Here is an 18,824-nt window from a genome sequence, read left to right as displayed (position 1 = left end):
GCCCTGTTTATTTCATGAAAATAGTATAGCCTTTATTGTCATTGTGCATCATGTATACAACGAAATTGGTTGTATATGAATGCATAGCTAAGAGTACATAAGCTTTCTGCATATATTTTCAATTTTATAAACCTCTGCATTCTTTAGGTCCAGGTAGCTCTTTCTCATAGCATTAACTTTTACTGAAAAATGTCTCTACACCCCACCCCATCCCCGTTTTCACTTAGGCATGATTATCACTTAATTGATCGAGGTCCTATTCCGGGTGCAGCCTCGTTGAAGTTCATTGATTTCACTTTATATTCAAGTGCCAGTTATCCATCTACAGATTGGCATGGTTTAATGCGTTTATATCAATATTTTATCCTTCCCAATTCTTAACACTTTTAATCCCGGTACAAACCATTCGCATATGCAGGAGTAGAGGGAATGGGGAACTTCCCGGGCTGTGACGTACGTTGCCATGGTGACGTTCCAGCAGCGTCTAGTGCAGGGAGGGGGGGAGAAAAATAGGGATGAAAACAAACATGGCGGAGAGCAGGACAGCAGAAACGGGTTAGTAATTGCTGTAGTTCTCGGGAGGAGGGAGCGAGATTTGGGAGAATTGCCTGGGGGTCTTTGCGGAGAAAGGGAATAAACATAAATGGGTGGCTTTCGGAAAAGGTAACAGAAAGTCAGTTCAGCTCTGAGTGTTTTGGTAAGGAATGACCTCATATTCTGTGCAAAGAGTGTTGCTGTAAGCAAATAAGCGTTTATATTTTCGGACATAAATACAGCAGTTCCTTTGCTGGGCATGCAGGTCAGAAAGGGATCTACTTACAGGGTGAAGGAAGTATAGGCCTCTTTAGCTTGGGGGCGGGGGGGGGAGGAGATCCTTATAGTTCCAGGTATATTAGTGTATACTGATAACTATAAAGCCTCCCACAAAAGAAATGTCGTTTTTAGAAGCAAGGGAGCTTTTTGAGGACCATAGAAAGACTATAGAAAAGCAAGGAGTGGTATCTGAAGAGTGAAGGGGAATGAAAGGGCATGGGGTTTAAAATGAAAATGTCCCCTGAATATATGCATAAAAAGGGCTTTGATGTCTGAATGAAAAACACAACCTAAGCAGTATTGAAGGGGGAAAAAATAACAGTTGTCATGCCAGACTCCGAGGGACTGGAAAAGGCCAAAGAAATTTGGGGTTAATACAAGGAAGTTGATTGCCTTGAGGTTGGAATCACAGATAGACAATTTTGAGGTCCTCAATGATTTCAGACAAGGTCTTAATTACTGTTAATCAAGATCCTGCAATAATTCTACTTTTTCTTTCTGGAAAGAAAAAAAATAGGAAAAAGTTTTTATAATTAAATACAAATTGTGGTGAACATTGAAAAATACTGTACATGTTTACTTTGTGTTAATTAAATCTGATGTAAGAACTATTTATGAATGTCAATATTAGACTTATTGTTTTAATGTAATTTCTTGTTTTCGGTGAACATAGAAATAAGATATCTGAATTTTTAGGTTCAGCATTTTATTTCTAAAGTCTAGCCTGGTCTAAAATGGTAATTTTCAGGCAGGTGCTGATATTTCTATACAACAGCCACTTAAGATAATTATGGTTTCAGGGGCTTTAAACCTCATTTCAGCATCCTTTTACCATTTGGCCATTATCTGATTACTACTTCTGTCATTTCACTTCCAGGAATTATCATTCTATTCTGACATAAGTTGTTTCACTTCCATTTTTGTCATTACAGACCATATTGTTTCTTCTTTCCAGTTCTTCATCATGCAGTGCTGTATGGCGCTTACCTGTATTTAATTTCATTTTGGCTCACCTTAAAACACTGAAAAGAAGCAGGGACATCATGAACTAATCAGTGCTCACTTCCAGTTGACCAACAGGACAGTTAAAAATCCCTCACTCTCCATGCACATAAAAGGGAAAGAAAATACTACTCTGTATATTTTGTCTGGTCTTCTGTAAAGAAAATCTGAGCAATTGCTATGAGGAAGGTTTCTAACTGCAAAGTAGCCTTTAACATTCTCTTCAAAACTGTGAGAGTGAAAGGAAAACATGTTTTTTGAAACTAGGTATTTTTTGCAATACTTCATTCTGGTTGAGAGAAAGGAAGACATTTCTTCCTTTCCTAACAAGTCTGTTGTTAGGAACCAGCTAATGAGGTACAGAAATCAGAAGGTGGAATTTAAAACCACTGACTAAGATATTCCTGTTGCAGAAATAGGTTTAAGAGATAATGTCTTACAGCTATTCTAGTAATAACACCAGTTTCAGATATGATGGTGTAGTACATCCTTAATGCCCATATCTAAGATTTCCAAGCCATTACTTTTCTTTTTTCTTTGAAGAGGTTTTGGTAAGTGGCTGGAAACTGAACCTTGACTTTCTGTTCTCTTACACTTCTTCCCTATCTAAAGTATATTCTTGATTCACATGAGCCCTGGAGATACACTGGGGAGACGTAGAGGAGAGTTGCTGGATTTGGAGTTTTACTGCTTGCAAATTATCCAAAATAATTTTTAAATTAAAAAAATAAAATCAGGAGGGCAGAGAATGAGCTTTAGACAGGTGAGATTCTAGAAGTGCCCATTGGCTCTACATTGCTAATTAAGAATTAGACTAGTGTTACTAAATGATCTGTAATATGGCCCTTGCAAAAAACTTTGTAAATTCACATAATGGAGTGGTTTTGGGTTTTTTTTTTTTTCTTAAATCCATACAAACAGCACATTGTAAGATCCCAATTCAAGTGTTAAGATAATAATTATATGATTTACTAGGTTCTGTAGGATCTGGATTTCTAATCCATTTGTTTTCAGTGTATGTAGCTCAATCTTTAACACACATGGTTCTGAAAGGACCTTAAAAATGAGTGAAGTGATAGTTTCTGGGTTCTGAAATATATCTCACAAGGAAAAGAGAATGGTAATATGAGGGGAAAAAACTCAGTTCCCTGTTCTGTAAAATTACAGTTTACATAATAACCAGCTGGGAGAAACAGTTCAGATTGAGAAAGGGCCAAAAGCAGCTGGTCTCTTAGCAGAAACAATGACATAGCACTGCTTTTATTCCTCTCAATTTGCTCTGCATCACTAGTAAATTATTATAATTTACTATTTTTACTAAGATAATTTGCTTCAAGTTATATATAAATCTTTTATTACAGAGAAGTCTGTTTTAACTAATAATACATTTTTATCATTTATGAGCAATATTAATTTTAAACAATTTGTGTGAAACATTTTCAATATAAAAATATACATTAAGTGTTATGGTAATCCTTGTTATATATTTATTAAATGTTGGAAGTTATAGAAAGCTAAATTTATTTCTAAACCATTAAACATTATTAACTTAATTCTAAACATGAATTCATCAACTGTTTCTTTTAATAAGCATACATTTTTAAAGGATCCTTTTTGAAAGAACTGTACAGGTAGTCCTTGAGTTACAATAGTAATAGAGAACAGAATTTCCATTGCTAAGTGATGTTGTAAAGCACAATATCAAGTGACACAGTTTAATGATGGCAATCTTGGCACTCCCTGTGCCATTGCTATTTGAATAACACCAGTCGTTTGGTAAGGGCCCATTTCAATCAAAGCTATTCCCGGCTTGGTGCTTCCAGCTCCAAGCCTTAATAAGGTAAGAAGATGGCTTCCTTTTCAGTTTCCTCCACCTGCCTATCTCCCCTCCATCTCTGCCATTTTGGCCATCGTCCTGCACTCTGCCCATCCTGCTAGCCAGCTGGTCTTCCCACCCTGTGCTCCCTGCTTGCTCTACTGGCCTTGCCACTCTATGCTCTGTTCACCCGGCTGGCCTTGCTGCCTTGTGCTCACTGGCCCTACCATCACCAGGGAACCTTTGCCATCTTCCGCTGCTGATGGGGCACATCTGGCCTTGGCCTATGTGAGGCTGCTGGTTGCCTCAACCTTCTTCCCAAGGCCACTCACACCATTCTCCAAATAGTGTGCGCTATTCTCCAAATAATTTCCACTATTCTTGCAGTGCGCTGGAAAGCCTTTCAAAAGTTTCTGAGGTCTTCTGAAGCATTGTGAGAACTGCACATGCAATTTGGAGAACGGCAGGGCCAACGGGTTCAGCTGACGCTGCTGGAGCCCCTAGGCCTCTACTTCAGCCACATTGGTATTGAGAAGATTGCTTTCTTCAACAATCATCCCAAGTGCTAAGATAGCTTTGGAGACCCTTTGGTGGATGTGCCTTATGAAGCATTATCTGGGAGTAAAATGCTGCCTGAATTATGGAACTGCTTCATAGAGTAATACAATAGGTTCCCAACCCAGTCTTGATTTAAGTATTAAGCGAAGGAACATTTATTCAACTATTTATTTTGAATTTATTTACAATTTATTTTACAATTCTAAAATAAATTTAGAATTTATTTACAATTTCTAAGTACATCCAACTTAACAGTGAATTTCGACCCATCTGGTACATTTCTGGAAGTTAGTATTGTGGGATTATTTTGCCTTTATGTGGCTTTTTAGCTTAATTCTGTTTGTTGACGGAATTGTTGACTATCATTATATTATTTATTTAATTTATTTATTTATCTAATTTTTATACCGCCCTTCTCCCGAAGGACTCAGGGCGGTGTACAGCCAAAGATAAAACAAACACATATATAAAATTTAAAAGCAATTTAAAAACATATTAAATAATTTGGCCCAGTCATCATTAAAAAACAAAACAACACATTAAAATTGATGTTTAGGCCAGCCCAGCTTGTTGGAACAATAACGTCTCAAGGGCACGGCGAAAGGTGCGAAGGTCAGGGATCATCCGTATCTCCGGGGGCAATTCATTCCAGAGGGTTGATTCCCCCACAGAGAAGGCTCTCCCCCTGGGGGTCGCCAGTCGACATTGTTTGACTGACGGTACCCTGAGGAGTCCCTCTCTGTGGGAGCGTACTGGCCGGTGTTAGGCTAACAGTAGCAGAAGGCGATCTCGTAAGTACCCAGTATCCCGCCTATTATATACTTTTATCAAACTATTTTTATTTATTTTTAATTTTATTTATTCGTATCCCGCCTTTATTATTTTTATGAATAAGTCAAGGCATATCTAACACACTTCCTCCTATTTTCCCAACAATGACAAAACCTTGTGAGCTGGGGGTTAGGCTGAGAGAGAGTAACTGGCCCAAAGTCACTCAGCTGGCTTTCATGGCTAAAACAGAACTTGAACTCACATTCTTCCGCTTTCTAGCCCAGTTCCTTAACCAGTAGACCAAACTGGTTCTTTTATATATTTTGTACATTGTACATAGTTCTGAGAATCCTCAACAAAAGAGTGCTATATAATTAAACAATAATTAAACAATAACCATTACATTCATGTAAAACCAACTGTGATTTTAACTATATGATTCAACTAACAAACACCATCTCTTTTTTCCAAATATAAAACATGCCCAATGAGAATTACCAATGGATAGGAATAAATAGGATTGCATATCTCATTTCTTTGTTTAGATGTCATTAATTTCAATGAAATGTACATCTTTAGAGAATCTGAAATTGATATTAACAGTATATTAAAAACAAACAAGGTAAATTTAATTAGGATGTTAATGAGTAACTACAATTTGCTTAAGTATATAGCACTGTAAAGTAAGGTGTGTTATATATGTTTAATAACATATTAATTCTCTGATATAACTATATAGAATTTTATTATGGATCATGAACACTTAGGCCCATTCTCTAGAACAGTAATTGCAATCACTATACGTTCATTATATAGTGTATTATATGTTAAGATACTGTATATATAGGGCAGGGGTGGGTTTCACTTACCTTTGCTACTGGCTTGCATGTGCGTGCTAGTGTGCGTGCCACTTTTGCACATGCACAGAAGCTTCTGCGCATGTGTAGATCTTATTTGATGACGTCTGGGTGGATGGGCAGAGCCTCCCGCCGCCGCTGCTACCAGTTTGCCCAAATCGGGGTGAACTGGTAGCAACCCACCACTGATATATGGCCAGGACTAGATCTCAAAGTCTCTCGGATTCTAGGTTGGTGCCTAATACACTGTATATATAATAAGGTTGGGCCAGTTACTCTTTCTCAGTCAACTTACCCCATAGGGTGGTTGTTGTATGGAAAATAGGAGGAAGAAGGTGGATGTATTTGCCCCCTTGAGCTATTTGTAAAAATAATAAGGCAGGATACAAATAAATAAAATTAATGCTTTAAAATATCTTATTGGCAGTAATTTTCAAATAAGCTTTTTTGAAAAGAAGGCCTTGCCTGGGAGGCCCAAAGGACAATGTAGTTGTGGGGGGCTGGCTGGTATCACGAGAACTATCCCTCTTCCTCCATCAATCAATTTTAATAGGGTTAAATTGCCTTCTTGAAAATTTTCCTGTCTGTTTGGAATTTTTTTTTTTTTTAAATTTTAACTGTAAACTAATTTTTACATTTTAATTTTATAAATTGTTCTATATGCCAATATTAGTTTAGTTTAGTTTAGTTTATTATATTTGTATACCTCCCTTCTCCCAAGGGACTCAGGGTGGTGAATAGCCATAGTAAAAACAATGTACAACAAAAATTAAAAGCTTATTAAAATAATTCAATCATTCAGCCAAATTTAAAACATCCAACTAAGGTCATTTTAAAACTCCTATCAAAACCCAATTTAAAAAACCTTTATCCTGTCAGTCCAGCTTGCTGGAATAATAGGGTCTTCAGAGCGCGACGGAAGGCACGGAGGTCGGGGATTCTTCATATGTCCGGGGGCAGTTCATTCCATAGGGCCGGGGCCCCACAGAGAAGGCTCTACCCCTGGGGGTCACCAGCCTACACTGTTTGGCTGACGGCACCCTGAGGAGGTCCTCTCTGTGGGAGCGTATTGGTTGGTGGGAGGCAATCGGTAGCAGAATGCGGTCCTGTAGATAACCAGGTCCTAAGCCTGGTTATTGTGGTTATATATCCTAATATTGTGCTGTCCACTACTCAGAATCTCTCTTTGAGGGAGATGGGCGATCTAGAAATATGAAATACAAATAAGTAAGTAAGTAAGTCGGGGCAAGTATGGCCCCTTTATGACCAAGATTTCAGCATGGTTGGCTCAGGAATTCTGGGAATTGAAGTCCACAGGTCTTAAAGGGGCCATAGTTGTCCACCGCTGAAGTAAATAAATAAGCATTAGGTTTTGCCACCATTTCAAATCCTTAATAAAGAGAACCACTTCATTTTATTTTGTGTTGAGTTTCTAATTATATCTAATTGGCTTCTTTATTGTTATTCCAACAGGTAGCGACATAGAAATAGATGAAACCATTACAGGAAACTTAAGCAAATATACAGCTTTTCCACCAGGTTACTATGGACAGACAAAAAAAGGTCATCTTGTATTTGATGCCTGCTTTGAAAGTGGTAAGTGGATTGCTAGTTATCAGATTAATTGGTGATAGCTATTAGGTTTTAAATTTAGCTAGAAAATATTTGCAGTATTTATTTATCAATTACCCATGTCCCTAACAGAGGAACTTATTACTGTATTTTTCGGACTATAAGACGCACCTAAATTTACAGGAGGAAAACAAGAAAAAAATAGTTTTCGGCCTCCTTGTGTCGGATTTTCGCCCTCCCAGGCCCCCAGAAGCACTCTGCAGTGCTCCATTTTTGCCAAAAACGGGCCTATTTTTGGGCTCCGAAGCCCTTCACGCATCATGTTTTCACCCTTCCAAGCCCCTAGAAGCACTCTGCAGTGCTTTCACCCACTTTTAGGGGGGGAAAAGGTGCATCTTATACTCCAAAAAATACGATAATCTCTTAAAGCAATACATATTGAGAATAAGCCTATATTTTAAAAAGATAAATGACTGTATGGGACTTTGACCAACAAATAATTATTCTTAATGTTACTGCAAGACTAGGAATTGATTATGAATAAATGTATAAGATATTTTTATTTCCATTCAGCAGAAATACAGGAGGAAGTCCTTGCAGTGAAAACTTTTGTCTGTCCTGATTCTCAGGATTAGAAGGTCCTAAGTACCTGTCTCCATTGGATGAATTTTATGTGTAGACATTCTTTATCTTTTTCATCTGATATCAGAATCTCTCAGGCATAGCTGTTGTTGGAAAACAACATTAAATTATACTGTTTGGAAGTATGCTGTCTCCTACCAATAAAAACTCTTGAGATGACTTTATTTTGATAATTTCACCAATAGTTGATTAATATAATAGTACCAAATATTAAAAACATGACAGAAGAATTCTTGTCTAAACTGTGTGAGAATAGCTGAGGTAGGTCAGGACTATTAATGCAAAACAAATAGAACATCTTTTGCTAAAAGAGAGGGATTGAATTTGTCCAATTAAACTATAGAGTTTCTTGTGTGCACTCTAGAAAGCACTGTAATTAATGGGAGAGATGAAGCAGCATAATGAGAGCATTGATCCCAGTTATATTAGGATTTACAGGTTCAAAATATGTAAATTTTATTTCATATTCATATATAAAGCAAGAATAATTTCTTTTATCTCACTGTAAAATACTGGGTAGCATACAACATCTAAAACAACATACATAATAAATCAGAAAATATATGTATAAAAAATCAGAGAGTAGAGAAAAAAATCAAAAGCCAAGGGCAGTGTTCACAGTATTTTTATGTGTGAATTTGTTAAAGAAGTTGATTTTGTGGAAAATGTTAATTATTTAGAATAATAACGTGAATTTTTCTAGTTTTAAAATATTTTTAGTCACTTTGGCCCATTAGATAACATTTATCATTTTCTGAATAGTTTCTTTATTAAGGTAATAAATAAATATATATTACTTATAAGAAATAAGTCCCACTGTTTATCGGTGTGGATAAAATCTATCTTTCTTTTAATGAAAATGCTACATAGTGCTCCTCTATTGTAAAAAAAACAAAACATTCTTACAGAACTCTCTAGAAATATTGCAACTGAAAATGGATGCAAATATTTTAATAAATTGTAAAAATATATTAAAAAATAAATTCTGATGAACTGTATTTATTTATTAGGCAATAGTGCCTTACTAATATGAATTAGTAATTCTCTCTCTCTAAAAGAGAGAGAAATACGTACATTCCATTGATATGTGGAATGTTTTGAATACAAGGCATTCCATTTACAAAAAAATGTCTACATTCTAAATGTGTAAATTCAGAACTCAGAAAAAAATACAAACCATTATTGTTATCAAACAATGTTTCTGAATCCCATTTGGAAGTTAAACGCATATTTGAAACACAGATAATGTTCGAGGAGGTGCTTATTTTCAGTATGCCAGCTTTTCATGTATTTATTTAAATCAGCAACAAAATTAAAGTGTAGTCTGGAGGGCACCAAGGGAGATATCTGTGGGCATACCTCCTGCAGCTACTTACATCTGCTGTAGTATTAAAACCTTATGGAGTTTATTTACAAGCAACTGCATAATTCATGTTTGTGGCTTCTGTGGACTTTCATATAAATAAGCAGTGAGGCAATATGTGTTTGGTTGTGTGCACACTAACAATAAATAGTAATCCATCTGATTAGTTTGAACAGTGTTGTGGATAAACATCTTGTCTTTTAATGGTACAATCACTTACGTTTTATTAATATTTCAAATATTTTTGGAGCCCAGCCCTCCGAAGGAAGGAGAGATTTTAAATAATTCTAAATACACATGTCATCTTTTCTGTTATTTGATGAAACACATAGAACACAAATTGTAAGATGTGTGAATATGTGAAGCAAGGAACGGCAAAGGGCCTTCACGCCATCCCACTGATTGAAATAAGCAAACTAGTCAGGAGCTGTAGTAGAGTTAAACCAATGTCTTAAAAGATGTAGCAGAGCTTAAAGCAGGAATAGAGATAAGTGGGATGGGGAGGGAGAATAGCTCTAAGCATGTGTCAGTCTCCACAGAATAAAAAATTCTAAATGTCTACAAGGGACAGGAAATAAACTGAGCAGCATCAGGATACCCTGAAAGAAAGTATAAGGAGCATCATTACTGCAAAGGAACAAATTAGTTGCTATTGAATTCCAGAAGAAAGATAGCCAGGCCAGATGTCCACAGTATACTCAAAGTCTATTGCAACAAGCTTGGCACTGCTGTTAAAGAATTGCTCTTCATATGAAGATAAAACCCTTTATCTCTTTTTCGACTGAGTTAATTTCCTTGGGTGGCAGACAACATCCAAGTTAGAGTTTTCAGTTTTTTCCTTGTGTAATAACTTTTTATTAAGTTTTATTATACAGGCAGCAGAGATTTTTATTCTCCCTTTCTGTAAAGACTTGGCTTGGCAAATTACTTTGTGAGAAAAGGGCTTCCAGCTCTGGCATAAATAATTCCTGATTTTCTCTTCTGCAGAATCACTGATAAAGTATGCTTATATAAATGTATTAATCTGTACCTATACAAGGGTCGAGATTGTGTGAGATTTTGTTAAAATTATCAGAAGCAGTAGCTTTTAATGCCTTTTGATAGGAAAATAGTGTAACAATATTTTAAAGAAATTAATAATATCAACACCACATCCTGAACTTTGACCCATTTATTTAGATCATAAAGAGAGACTGAAGCATGCATATCTCCCTATAATCCCTCAATAATTATATTTGCCATAGTTGATGAGTTCTATTCTAACCCAGACAGACTGATAGGAATTATAGAGTTCCTAATCTATAACTAGGGATATTAGTCCATGGATAGCAATGGGATATGGCATGCTGGGAGCCTGATCTTTGCTATAGAAACAACTGCAATACATAGGCTAGATTAGAATGATAAAACTTCAGTTTAACAGATTAATGGGCAGTTTGTCTATCAAAGCTGGATGTTTGTTAAATATGAGTGAGATTTTATATGAGCATATTTTATACACATGTAATACTGGAGTTGGATTTTATGTATTTTGCTCAATATGTACATGCATAAAATAGTGAGGAAGAATTAGTCCACTGCATTCAGAGTCAAATAAATTGAGATCTATTTCTCAATATTTGAATATTTAAAGTAGGGACTACGTCTTTTAAATAAATAAAAATATTGCCAATTAACAACTGGAAGACATTTTAACCTACTATATGTAAACTGTGTTTATATGTTCAAAAATATCTCAGGTTTTATTAAATTATACACTATATACCCGTGATGGCGAACCTATGGCACGTGGAGCCATATCAGTGGGCACGCGAGCTCAGCTCCGGCGCCCATGCGTGTGCCAGCCAACTGATTTTTGGGCCTTTCGGTCCCACCGGAAGTCAGCAAATGGGCCGTTTCCGGCCTCTGGAGCGGGGTGCGGAAGGCCGTTTATGCCCTCCCCAGGCTCCTAGAAAGCCTCTGGAGCCTGGGGAAGGCAAAAAATGGGCCTACCGGGCACACCAGGCCATTACGTGCCAAAAATGGAAGCGCGGGGGTGTCCCGCACACATGCTCAGGGGGTGGGGCGCATAGAATTATGGGTGTGGGCACATGCGCATGCGACTCCTCTGCGCTCCCCCCACTTTTGGCACGCGATGGCAAAAAGGTGAGCCATCCCTGCTATATACCCAAAGGTGATCAGAACTCCAATTTTCAGAAAGTTGAATCTTCCCCACAAGAACATCACTGCTTTCTTTTTCAGTGATCAATTTTTTGATATATCAAAGCCCATGGCAAAATGTCTATATGTAGCTTTATCATTTAAAAATTGTCTTTCCTCACAGTTTTGATTACTTTTGATTTTCATGTAGTTTTTATATATCTATTTTAATTATTGTTATGTTTTAATGTTTGTTGATTTGGTCTCGAATAGTAAAGTAAATAACATCAACTGTCGATCAAGCAACTTCTACACGCACACACACACACATTCAAACGTATTCTTTCATTTTATGACTTTTTTCCCTGCAGGCTGTATTGCCTACTTAGTAGGAAAAAGAAAGTGCCAGGATAAAGAAAGATAGGATATACGAATCACAAGTTTAGCCGCATGACAAATTCACTGTAGATTTTTTTCTCTGTTCCTAGAATTCAGTATTCAGCAATAGCGTTTAGACTTATATACTACTTCATAGTGCTTTTCAACACTCTCTAAGCAGTTTACAGAGTCGGCATATTTCCCCCAACAATCTGGGTCCTCATTTTACTGACCTCAGAAAGATGGAAGGCTGAGTCAACCCTGAGCCGGTGAGGAACGAATTCCTGACAGTGGGCAGAGTCATCCTGCAATACTGCATTCTAACCATTGTGCCACCATGGTTGTTAGAATGTAGTCATGCCAAACTATATGCTGCATAGACAGAGAAAGCCTAATTATTTAGGCTATAGTTCTATGGTCACCAAGATATTCCAGTAGCAATTCAATAGACGTTTCTCATTCCAAGAGCAGAGAGGGAGAGGGAGGGAGAGGAAGGAAGGGAGGGAGGGAGAAGACAAGCTTAAGGGAGGAATGCCCAATTCATATGTCCCTTATAATCATTGCAAAAGAGACAAGATTCTGACATCTTCAGTGGTATGAAGGAAAACAGAAAGAGGACAGTTCTGCAGATAATCCTTAGCAGTGCTGGGATAGCAGCATTCAAAGCATACACAACTATACATATTTGGTTTCTAATATATTATGGCTCCAGAGCTTGCATACATTTTTATGCTCCCATTGATTTTAATAAGGTAATTTATCCCATAGATTTTTTCTACTTTCAGGTCAGTGACATCAAGTCCTTATCAAAGAAAATTAAGCTTTTTCAATGACATATATCATGTAATTATTTCTTTCTCTCCTTTGCCTCTTCTCAGCCACTATAATTGAAATCCTCATGCGTTGTATTCCTCTAGCACAGTGATGGCGAAACCTTTTTCGCACCGAGTGCCAAAAAGAGAGTGTGCGTGCATGCGCAAGTGTCAAAAAGGGAGCACTTCACGTGCGAAGGCCAGCTGATCATTGTGTGCGCATTCATGCCAGAAACCCGGAAGAGGAACGGGCAATGCCACGTGTGCCAGGCGACATGGCTCCACGTGCCACTTTGGGCATGCATGCCATAGGTTCGCCATCATGGCCCTAGCACATCTTCTCTGGTCTTCCTAATATTGTGAAGCTCTTCAGTAGAGAGCAAGATTCATCCAAAGTTTCTTTTAACAGATAAAAAGTGGCAGAAATCCAATTTATCTACTAGGTTGCCAAGATGGAGACTTTCTGTCTATTACTTGTGACCTCTGTGTAAATGAGTGACCGAAGGAGGCTGTTCTCTTAACCAATAAATGAAGAATGACATACCATTGAAGATGTTAGGATGGTCAATATGTGAACGTATCTCAGTTTTTGGATATACCATTATACCACCTTTCTTAGTATCTGAAGATTCTAGCACCCCTATTTCCTGCTCTGAAGCTCTGTTGGTTGAATCAAAGTAATAAAAAGAAATGATAGTATTTTTTTCATCATATTTATATAGCTGCCCATTTCACAAATCATGACTATTGTATTCTGCTCTGGGCAGCCTATAATAAAAAAACAAACAGTGATAAAGTATTCTACTATTAAAAAAATCAATGTTACTATTAACAGACTAGCAGAAAAGATTTGATATTATAGATATTGACAATGGAACCACGTCACTAGTTCCCAATCTACATGTTCTACCCTTTAGTTTGAATCCATCAAATATGGAGGCTAATAACATAATGTTTTGCTGAGTGGCAATTGAAAGTTCGTTTCCTAAGTCTTCCTAAAATAACAAATCACATGCACATGTTTTCCTCATTTTATGATTTTTTTTTAACAATGACATTTAGAAACTCTCTAAAGCTTTCAAATTTCATAAAAGGTGAAGTCACTCTCAGTGGAGCTCAACCTTTGGTGATTATGTCCATCCGATTTTCTTGGCAGTATTAGGGAAGTACTTTTGGCAAGAAAAATAAAGGGGTTTTGTTGAATTGCAGCAAAGTAAAGATTTATTTAGTCCAACATTTGGTTTCCTGCAGGTCCATCTTGATGTATCCAGGAAGCCAATAAACGGGATGAAGGCAATAGCTGAGCAGTGTTTTAAAATAACTGTTAAATGGTATACAGCTTCTTGATCTAATTCAATTCAATACTCAATCAAAGTTGTAGAATTATGCAAATAAATATAACTGTTTATCAGAATTCTCAAGTTCTGTTGGATTATGCAATTTGCATCTATATTAAAAATATTTGGTAACTGATTCTATCAGACCCTAGAGTTGTCAAAATGAATCCCATCTCTATTTTATTTATTTTCTTTTGCACTATATACCATTGTTAATCACCCATAACAGGGTTGCCTAGTGTTCAGGGAATATTTTGGAAGATTCTAGGCTGAAAGGAAATAAGGTGAGACAGTCAATTTCTAACCATACTTCCAAAGGCATGGATTCAATTCACTGTATGATATTTTAAAATAAAAATAAAGACTCATTTTTTTTCAGTGCAGGTGAAAAACTGAAAGTAATATAGTGCTTTTTTATTAGCATAATAATTGTATCCACACAGCTGTCTGGTAGAACTATATTGTGTGGTTCAGGGATTTTTGCCATTTACCCCTGTAAATGGTTATTGGAGTCAACACCACTTGTTATGACTCATTGCAAGGCACTTTATGTTGCCACCCCCAAACTTTCCTAATCTAGGTGCTATAATTAATTATTATGACTACAGTTTCAATCGCTCAAGCAAGAGTCAAAATCGAATGTCCAAGGGTAAAAATCCAGGAAAAAATATTTGTAGCAAACTTACTAAACAAAAGTATGCCCAAAATCTGGGAAAGCTGTAGCAAAACGTTTAGCATTGATAATCACAGTTTAGAAGATTGAGCAGCAGGAAACAGATCCTGGCATAGGTCAGTGTTTTTAGAAAATCAAGCAGGGCAAAATGCTAGATTGTCACAGAAGGTGTTCCAAAATTTAATGATTCTCAGTCAGAAGCATTTACAATAGAGTTTCTTAACCCTATTTAGATACAGCGGACATTGATTAGTGCTGAGTGGAAAAACTAGGCTATCAGGGAGTAAATACCCACTTTCAAGTAGAATGTTATTCCTGACTCTCTGATCAGATCTTAGTATAGTGGCAATCCAGGTAAGAATATCAAAACAGTCCCCCTGGAGTAGGATGACCTGAATAATTATTTTCTACTAGATTTTACAAAAGAAGCTTGGTAAATCCTTTAAAAAACCTCTGAGCAAAGGGGTAAAAAAGAAATGAAGAGAAACCAAATCCTATGACAATATTTCAACAAACTATACATTAAGACTATTAAAGTAAAATGATGGAATATAAAGTTGGTTTATTTGATCAAAGTTAAAACAAGATACATTGTTCTTCTGTTAATCCTGTATGGACTTTTTATTAATAACTAGGACTGAAAAAAAATATTTTTTTACAGTTTTTATGGTTTTGTTTATAAATAAGTGCTGAGATAGAGGATGAAGAGATAATTTTTTTTTTTTTTTAAATTTGATTTATATGCCGCCCTTCTCCGAAGACTCAGGGCGGCTTACAATGTGCTCAGCAATAGCCTTCATCCTTTTGTATATTTATACAAAGTCAGCTTATTGCCCCCACAAACTGGGTCCTCATTTCACCTACCTTAGAAAGGATGGAAGGCTGAGTCAACCTTGAGCCTTGGCGAGATTCGAACCCTGCAGTAATTGCAGGCAGCTGGTCTTAAGCAGCTTAATAACAGGGTGCCTTAAACCCCTGTAGTACCAAGGCTCTTGGTAGTACAAAGGTTTGTAGCCTTTGAGGAGGTTAAGTCACTAAATGTATTTATACTTATTGTGATGAAGGTTGGAGATTCTTTCTTTTATATTTATTTTTTCTTTATTATATTATTTTGTTTTTCTTCTTTGTTTTTTGTGTATCTTTACGCCTTTCTAGTCTTTTTTCTTTTAAGTTTTTGTATTAATTTCTATTTTTATACAGGTAGTCCTCGACTTACAACAATTCATTTAGTGACCATTTCAATTTACCATGGCACTGAAAAAAGAGGCTTATGACAGGTTTTCACACATGAGCTTTGCACCATCCCTGTGGTCACATGCCTAATTAATCGGATGTTTAAAAGTGGTGGCGAGAAATTCGTGTCAGAAGCAAAGAATCATGACTATTCGTAAGGTTGCAGCATAGAAAATTTATTTAAGCCTATATACAAGAATCTGATCAACTAAAGTTTAACACTAAATAGGTGCCAGATAAGGGTCAATGGAACTTAGGAGGGGTTGGACTTGGAGCACTTGTGGGATGATATGTTTAACTCTACCCCCAGCTCTGCCTGCTCGTTTCCTACAGTTTGTACCTTCAGTTCTGCAAGATTCTCTGGTTTACCTGGGAGGGCTGACACATAGAGTTGACCCTTCATTGACTTACTTAAAATCTTTTTCCTGGTTACTTAAAGACAGCTAAGATCCTAACAGTTAGGGTTTCCCCGTTTTTCTCCAGTGTGTGTTACTGTATTATTTTTGTAGTGATTGCTGCTTTGAGTACTTGTAAGCTTGCATTTATGTAATCAGTAACTAGCTATCATATTTTCTGTTGGTTTTTTTCCCTATAGACTTCAATTTTTCAAAGCATTAGAGTTTTTTTCAGTGACTCCTACCTTTACATTATGTATCTAAAATATCTAAGCTTTACTTTTATTAATGTTATCATTATCCCAGTGAGCAATTTTATTTCATCTAGAATAGAATGATTTGTTCTTGTGGCCCAAGATTCTCTCTACAATATTCTCTAACACGCGGTTCAAAGATGAGCTTAGCTTTCCCAGCCATATGTTATAACTGTTAGGTTAAAATCATAGTTTGACAATTACTTTATTATCTTTGTTGAGAATTTGATCTTTTTTCTTTTGCCTAGATTTGGGACAATCTTCTTCCAAAGAAGCAGATATCTCTTTATTTCATGGCTATAGTCTTTTTACTTTTTTGAAACAAATAAAATAATGGCTGTTACTACTTTATTATCTTGCAGAGTGACACGTTATATATTACTTTATTGAGCTATATGTTATTTGCGTTGAGTTGGCATGACACAGTCTTATTTTTAAAAATATCAAAGAGCAGATCTGGTTTTGTACTTTCTTCTTTAACCTTCCACAAGAGATTTCTTCCTTGTTTCTAGCCAACAAAATGGTATTGTCAACATCAATATTCACAGAACTGTTTGTGCCAAACTTATCAAGATGGTTGATGGAGCCTTATGATAAGGGCTCCATCCATTTTTTAATAAGCACCTTTAAAAGGAACAAGCATTGCCTGTTTGTCATCTTGCCAATTTTGAGACCCTTATTGGGCAGTTGATGCTGATCAATATATCCAAGGTTGTTATAGTATTTCCCAACTGTATTATTTTCAATTTCTTTTTAATTTCTTTTTTATTTCTTCTATCTAGCCTTTATCCCAATGTATTCTTCAAGTTGTATTAATCCAAATTTGATTCACCATTGGACTAGTCTAAATTCACCCTTCTTTGTAATCCTTCTGTTTTTTTATCATCCTAAGTAGTTTAGTAACTTCATGGGCTTAATCTTTTCCCCAATTCTTACTCCCTTTCTTTGCTATGATAAAAAGAAAAGTCTTTATTCCTGGTTATCCCCTTATCTTGACATTATGTTCTCCACTGCAGAACATTAAAATAAGCCATATGAAGGCCTGGTTGCAATGCCTTTTAAATGTTTTTTAAAGGAGATGCCATTTCAGGAAAGGGACAGGAGGCTATTTTAGAGACTAACTACAGCGTGCAGGAAGTTTGCGGTAAGTGCAAGGCAGAAAGTATGTTAAGAGAGATGCTCTATACCTGCAGCAAGTAGCCCCATTTCTTTGGACTTTGTTGTATTGTTTCTATACCTCTGCTATAAAGTTGTTTATCATTTTTGACAGAAAAATGTGAGAATTTGAAATAATGTATAAATCCCAATTCCTTAATGTTTTGCTCTTTTTAAAAGTTAATTAAAACTCAGCTTGCCAGTGCAGAATGGAGAATAAGACTGATCTTGACTGAATAACATTAGAAATCCTAAGCATACTTACACAGGAGTAAAAACCACCAAATGATACTATGTAATAAATATACCGTATTTTTCGGAGTATAAGACGCACTGGAGTATAAGACGCACCTTAATTTCTGGGGAGGAAAACAAGGAAAAAAGTATTCTGAACCAAATGGTGTAGTAATATATTATTTAATAAAATACCAGTATAGCAGAATAATTTTTACAACCATGTATACTTTTTATAACCATGTAACTTTTTACAACCATGTACACTTTTTACAACCATGTAAAGTCAACAGCGGTATTAAGAACCATTATCACTATCATTAACAAATGAGGAGAGACTTTAAGATTCAAGTATTCCTCTAATTTTCTGGAAACCTCAAGAACTCATCATCGTCACTGGTATCAGAGTTTAGGAAACTCAGTTGCTCACAATCACTTTCTTCGCTACCTTCATAAATGATATCATCTTCAGTTCCATCTAAGGCATTGCTAATGCCTCATTTTTTGAAGGACCGTGTAACAATTTCGTCCTTCACTGAGTTCCATGATGTTTTCACCCATTCACAAACTTGAGTGATAGTGAGCCTCTTCATTAGTCCAGTGGGTGTCAGATCATGATTATCAGCAGCCATCCATTTGTTCCACTCTTCTCGCATGTACACTTTGAATGGCTTGTTGATGGAAACATCAAGAGGTTGCAACTGGCTGGTAAGACCCCCAGGAATTACAGCTAGATGAGTCTTCATTTCTTTGAATCTTTTCTTTGTGGTTTCACTAATATATGCTCTAAACTGGTCGAGCACTAATAAAGCTGTTTTTT

The 18,824-nt window shown here is 36.4% G+C and overlaps 1 protein-coding gene across 3 annotated transcripts in view; it reads left to right on the top strand.

The window, feature by feature from the left end:
* The first annotated feature begins 479 nt into the window (after window positions 1–479).
* The window catches only part of LOC117664199 (AGBL carboxypeptidase 4), an 836,143-nt gene continuing 817,798 nt past the window's right edge, over window positions 480–18,824 (top strand). For 2 of the 3 annotated variants that reach the window (XM_034415044.3, XM_060689907.2), the window contains exons 1-2: window positions 501–555; window positions 7,291–7,413. In XM_034415044.3, coding sequence (XP_034270935.1) covers window positions 516–555; window positions 7,291–7,413 — 163 coding nt within the window. In that variant the 5' untranslated portion in view covers window positions 501–515. Of the gene's footprint in view, window positions 556–7,290; window positions 7,414–18,824 lie in introns of all 3 variants that reach the window. The other variant, XM_034415043.2, reaches the window with a different exon arrangement.

Source organism: Pantherophis guttatus, chromosome 3 (assembly GCF_059756535.1).
Source record: "Pantherophis guttatus breed Tessera chromosome 3, ASM5975653v1, whole genome shotgun sequence".
Taxonomy (NCBI): Eukaryota; Metazoa; Chordata; class Lepidosauria; order Squamata; family Colubridae; genus Pantherophis; species Pantherophis guttatus.
Note: the sequence above shows the minus strand (reverse complement) of the source record. Positions and strands in the feature narration are given on the sequence as shown.